The sequence below is a fragment of the Drosophila innubila genome, assembly GCF_004354385.1.
Source record: "Drosophila innubila isolate TH190305 chromosome 3R unlocalized genomic scaffold, UK_Dinn_1.0 2_E_3R, whole genome shotgun sequence".
Lineage (NCBI taxonomy): Eukaryota > Metazoa > Arthropoda > Insecta > Diptera > Drosophilidae > Drosophila > Drosophila innubila.
Window position 1 is genome coordinate 3171890 of NW_022995380.1, and position 5642 is coordinate 3177531.

The 5642-nt window shown below is 37.4% G+C and overlaps 2 protein-coding genes across 2 annotated transcripts; both read right to left on the minus strand.

Annotated features, from left to right (window-relative positions):
• Positions 1 to 1015: 1015 nt before the first annotated feature.
• Positions 1016 to 2391, minus strand: LOC117790762 (mitochondrial import receptor subunit TOM40 homolog 2). Its single transcript, XM_034630315.1, has 4 exons — positions 2002 to 2391; positions 1623 to 1948; positions 1340 to 1564; positions 1016 to 1272 (listed from the first exon to the last, which is right to left on the minus strand). Exons 1-4 carry the CDS (start codon positions 2281 to 2283, stop codon positions 1152 to 1154), a joined length of 954 nt encoding a protein of 317 aa, XP_034486206.1. The 5' UTR covers positions 2284 to 2391; the 3' UTR covers positions 1016 to 1151.
• A 1463-nt stretch (positions 2392 to 3854) lies between these two features.
• Positions 3855 to 4804, minus strand: LOC117792250 (allergen Tab y 5.0101). Its single transcript, XM_034632308.1, has 3 exons — positions 4658 to 4804; positions 4198 to 4598; positions 3855 to 4135 (listed from the first exon to the last, which is right to left on the minus strand). Exons 1-3 carry the CDS (start codon positions 4802 to 4804, stop codon positions 3859 to 3861), a joined length of 825 nt encoding a protein of 274 aa, XP_034488199.1. The 3' UTR covers positions 3855 to 3858.
• Between the last annotated feature and the right edge of the window lie 838 nt (positions 4805 to 5642).

Sequence of the window (5642 nt, forward strand, 5' to 3'; positions counted from 1 at the left end):
CCCGTACGTATAAGCAAATTAACGGCCATTATGTAGTAAATAATGTATCTGAGTTCCTACGAATATATTCGCACTTAGACAATGTATTGTGTAAATTGTGTTTATTTGTAGATTTATATTTTTTCTCTTAAGCGAAATCTCTGTACAGTTTCAAGCGTGCGGCATTAAAAAATATTTACTGTGTCTAGACTTTGCTACGCATAAATCAAATGCATCGGCCAAAGACTCGGCTACTGCAGTTTTCGGTCACAAAAAAAAACAAAAAAACGACAGTTGAAAGGAAAACAGAAGTGCTTGAGGGTTGAAAGGACTAAACTAGTTTATACCCTCTGCCTATTTACTTTGTGCTAGGTAAAACAAGAGAGAGTTGTATTTAGTTCGTAGTTTAAAATCTGTAAAAATCTTTTTTTATTGTTATATACTCCATCTATCTTCAAGTTACTAATAATAAATATTCCCTTTGTTACTTTTTACAACTTTAATATACCCTTATAATGCATTATTTATAGGGTATGAAAATAAAAAAATAAATAAAATTGTAGCCATAATGTAGTTCCCGTTGCATGCGTGTGTTTTCGTGAGTGTCTCTGGGTTGCGTATACTTAATGTGCAATGTGTGTGGAGTCAAGTTCTACTAAAGTGGCAAAATGTGCAAAGTCTGTGCGTGTGCGTGTGTGTGTGTGTTTGTGTGCATTGGAATTTTATAAATTTTATTTATATGCTTTTGAGTCAAGTTTTAGTTGGTTTGCTTTTAGGTTTTACTGTAAAGCACCGCAAATGTGCTTAAAAGTCGAAGTAAAGAAAACAGGAAATGGCAATTAGTTTGATCAAGTGCTGAGCATTAAATATAATTTAAGCTTTTTATCGATTTCAAGATGTATTTACAGTTGAAGTATTTAAAAGGAATGTTACTAGACCGATGGAAAATAGACTTGGAGTTGTAGTAATAGTAATTCATCATTATTATTGAAGTTTAAGAAATAGAACAATTGAACAATTATATAAAATTCCGAAATTGTACTGCATGAATACATTATTTATTTACTACTCGCTTTTATTTAAAACCCAAACATTACTTGAACTCTGTACGACATGCTATCTAATAATTTGGTAAAAAATATAATTCAAACAAGAAGAACATCTCAAGCGTTTCATTCGCCGCGTCTCAAACCGCTTGGATCGAGTATAAATCGCATTCCAAACGCAAAACGATCCGTGGGCAGACTCATGACCACACTAAAGCCCATCTGCAGTGGTATATAAGAGAGATATCTGGAAAGCACAAATATTAATAAAGGCGAATAAAGTCGAATAAAGGAATAATGATAATATTACGAACCGGGTCCACATGAAACCCACAAGGGCACCCGAGTCGATCATTCCGTGAACAGAGCAGTTCCAGAAATTCCACTGATAACAAATCGTGGCAATGGTTTGCCGAGTGTTACGATTCCAGGCCAACATGTTGGCCATTTGAATTTGTGGATGAATGCGTTGCCAGTAGCTGACATCAAGACCCTGACGTGAGGCAGATGCCGCAAATGAGTAATTATGATGCGAGTAGCTGCAAATTGTATAGGATAATGCAATTAGATCATTTAGATGAGGAAAGGACAACAAACCGCGCTGCAAAAGCCAAGTCTGTCATGAGTCTTTTGGGTTCGTTCCACTCCAGAAGCAGCTCGCCTCCAATTGCCCAGTGTTGCGTAATGGAGCGCATTCCCGAGAGCGTGCAACGTCCACGGTCATTGCGTACATTATAAAAATTTGCTGTCCAGGTATCATTGGGTCGTGTCCACTCAATAGTATACTCCGTCTGGACGGGCATCTCCTCGGCGTGTTTCTGTAGAGCGGCCTCCAGGCGCAGCGGCTTGAACGGATAATAAATGATATTTAAATTGGCTGCCAATGTTGTTGGATGCACATCGCCAAAGATTGTGGGTGTCAGCTAAAGGAGTACATATATTAAAATGGCTCACATTGCATGGACTGTCAACTTGCCATGAAATCATCTGCCACCCGAAATGTATAGAGTCCCCCAAAACGAAAGCCGGCAGGCTTAACATGGCTTAATACCCAAGTGGCTAAAATGAACTTGTTGGGCGCCAATCGATGATTATAGTCCAACTCGATGCCTTCGTAGAACTTGGGCATCACATTATGGGCCAGACTGTGCAGGGACTTTACATTGCCGGGATTTTTGGTATTGTTGATGCCGCCATAACGCTCAAAGCAGGATGGGAACTTATAGCCACCGAACGGTGGACAAGAATTACAGGACATGCCTTGACAAAAAACTAAATCAGATCCAGATGTGCAACTCTATAAATGCAGCGTAAAGAAAAATGTTTTTCGAATTCGAATTGAACTTAGCTTTAGGCCTTAGAAATTTTGGGCTTATTTGTTTGTTTGTCTGGAAAACTGTTACTGTATTTCAATATTCGTAGTTTTCAGCATTCAACGAACAGCAAACGAGATGTTATATAGATCTCTATACTCAGTTCACACATCGAATCAAAAATGTATGAACAAGTCCCAACATCAGCTGACAATTGTCATTTTATGCGACATTTCAGCGTGTTTTTCCCCTGCCACTTTCCACTTTCCACTTTCCAAATAAGTCTGAAAAAAAACTGTCATCCTTTTCGTCCTTTTGGCACACCATTAGGCGCATTCCACACTTTTACATTATTTATAAGCCATACACTTTGCCACGCCACTTTATCTCTCACTCTGTCACCCACAGCCTCCATCTCTCTTTTTCTCTCTTAAAACTGTGTCTCTGTTTTTCTTCGCTCGTCTCATTGGCGATTCGTTACTTCATGAAATATTTAAAGCAACCACGAGCCTGTCTGATTAAGTTGTAGTCGCGCTGCCGTTGAAGGATCAGCGAAGTGAGTGCCGGAATAGTGAGCAAATTCCCTCAGAATGTAGACAACCGTACCGAAGAATCCATAAATTTATGATGTGTCAAAGCGTTTGGCGTTTTTCCAGGCCATTTAGTCAAGCGCTGAAAGTGTGAAAACTCATTGATTAATTATACCCGTTACTCAAAAAATAAGTAAAAGGGTATATTGTGCAAGGCTACAAACCACCAAAATATTGCCATAGAGCAAGGCTTAGGTTCGGTTCTCAAACCGGTTTATATACCTCCTAAGCCCAAGGTTTGGGTTCGAACCTTGGTTCAATTATGTGCAAAAAAAATATTTTTTTTGTATATAATTTTTATTGATTTTTATATCGAATAAGTTTTATAAAAAAATATATATTATCTTATAACATAATTTAAGTGAAATTGTTTTGTTTTCCCCCGATATAGTTCACTTCACTTCTCAACAAGCACAAAATTCCAAGAAAAGTTGGAAGTAGATCATTGAGTTCTGCAAATGAACTACAATGAACAAACTCCATCGAAATTCGAGTTGTCGATATTTCGATGTATTGTAATGTAACTATTTTTATTTCGAACCGAACCTTTTATTTAAGAAATGGGTTAGGTGCAGGTTCGGATTCATGGAGTAAACAACATCAAATTTTCGGTTCATAATCCGATTCGGATTGCTTAAAAACCCGAACCGAACCGGTTCAGCGAGGTTCGTTTCAGAACCGGTTTGCAGTCTTGATATTGTGTTCGTTGAAATGTATGTAACATAAAGTATACAAATATTCTTGATCAGCAACAGCAGAAGTGTCGATATCTATCATCCTGTTTAAAAGCAGCAGGATCGGTTAAACAGAACGGCAAAAATAACTGTTTACATTTTTAAAGCAATTCTAGCTCCTAAAATTATGTAACGGGTATCTTATAGGAAAGATCTCGACTATATCCTTTCTGACTAGTTTTCTTTTCTATTTTTTTTACCAATCTTTCCTTATTCGAGCAAAATGCGTTTTTGGTTTCTTTGTCTCATAGGTTTCTCCTCTGGCGCACAGATTAATATATGTTTTATCTTGTCTTCGACAATTGATACCGGGACTGACACCCCATTTGTATATCCATTGACCGTCCTGATTGTCCGTGCCAAAAACGCAACTAAGGATAACATAATAGTATACATCATTCCAATAGCGCAGAGCAGCGCATCCGAACTGAGTGTTATGCTCAATTAGCAGCAATGCGGCTGAAAGGATGCCACTAAAATGGAATTAACATTATTCTCAGGATTAGGATCGATTTGGCAATTCAGAATAATAAACCTTTCTTTGGCTGCGACAGCCAAATGGAGCGTATCCAAACGCGTTATGCTACGAATATCCTTGAACCAATTGAGGGCGATACTCTGAATCGCTTCGGCCATCTTTGAGGTGGAATTGTCAGGTACATATTCGGTCACACCAGCTAGACTACTAATCAGATCGAAGTTGGATGAGCTCATGCAGGGTCTGGGACTAACTTCGCATCGGCTCACATCCAGTTTGGCAAAGTAGGCCAATTCCTTATTCCAGATCATCCTACCCATGCGTGCTGCTGTCGGCAGATTTCTATAAGTTTTTCCTCCAGCGACATTATTCCTAAGCTTATTAAAGGTGTCTTGAAGGATATACCTGTAGTCCTTTTCCCTCAATAGCTTAGCATTTGTATAACATTGCTTGACTTTCTGCAAGAGAATTAAACAACTAATTTCTTGAACTTAATTGTGATATATTTAAAACTCACTCCTTTGTTATCACAAGGTAAGTTAACAGTATAACAAGGACCCACTTCACAGTACGGAATGTTCTTTTCATCCTTTCCTTGCAATACCGAAACGGCACTCAGTAAATCAATTAGCCAGTAAACTTGCAGCACTTGATATGTTCTCATTGTGTAGCTATACATGAACTATATATATTCTTGCCTTATTTATAGAATTTTATTAAAATATTAATGCTCTGCTTTCCACACATGTCGCTCGCATTGTTTGCAAATAAGCCTAAAACAGCTGGGAAATTTAATATCAATAAGCTATCACATTCCTAACCACACAATGAATGCAGAGAACGAGCGATGATGTGTTTTTATGCATTTCACTTATAAGAAACATTTTCTATTGAATTACCTTACAAATTATATATTGTTTAAAATCATTGAAAATCTTCAGGAAAATTGACAGATAGACAGTTTTCTTCCCGAAATTGCTTACTAGGAAATTGCCTTATTTACTGATTGATTGATGGACTGATTGACTCACTTATTGATTTATAGATTGAATGAATAAATGACAGACTGAATGAATAATTAACTGACCGATTTAATAATAAATAGACTGACTGACTCCATTATATTTTGATTGACTTATTGATTGAGTCACTAATTGATTGACCGACTGACTGACTAATTGACCGACTGATTGTCTGACTGATTGACTGACTGATTGTTTGACTGACAGATTTACAGACTGATTGACTGACTGCTTGATTGACTGACTGATTGACTGACTAATTGACTGATTAATTGTTGAAATATCTGACAAACTGATTGACTCATTTGTTGATTGATTGACTGACTGATTAATTGACTGATTGTCTGACTGACTGACAGACTGATTGTTTGACTGACTGACAGACTGATTGTTTGACTGACTGATTGACAGACTGATTGACTGACTGATTGATTGACTGACTGATTGACTGACTGACTGATTGACTGACTAATTGAATGA

What these genes read in the sequence shown, in the direction of transcription:
- LOC117790762 (XM_034630315.1), bottom strand. Translation starts at nt 2,283, where the DNA reads ATGTCCTGTAATTCTTGTCCACCGTTCGGTGGCTATAAGTTCCCATCC. An exon ending in GACTTGGCTTTTGCAGCGCG is followed by an intron (nt 1,565 to 1,622) that starts GTTTGTTGTCCT and finishes TACAATTTGCAG; the next exon opens with CTACTCGCATCATAATTACT. An exon ending in GTGGGTTTCATGTGGACCCG is followed by an intron (nt 1,273 to 1,339) that starts GTTCGTAATATT and finishes TGTGCTTTCCAG; the next exon opens with ATATCTCTCTTATATACCAC.
- LOC117792250 (XM_034632308.1), bottom strand. Translation starts at nt 4,804, where the DNA reads ATGAGAACATATCAAGTGCTGCAAGTTTACTGGCTAATTGATTTACTG. An exon ending in TACCTTGTGATAACAAAGGA is followed by an intron (nt 4,599 to 4,657) that starts GTGAGTTTTAAA and finishes ATTCTCTTGCAG; the next exon opens with AAAGTCAAGCAATGTTATAC. An exon ending in GCTGTCGCAGCCAAAGAAAG is followed by an intron (nt 4,136 to 4,197) that starts GTTTATTATTCT and finishes ATTCCATTTTAG; the next exon opens with TGGCATCCTTTCAGCCGCAT.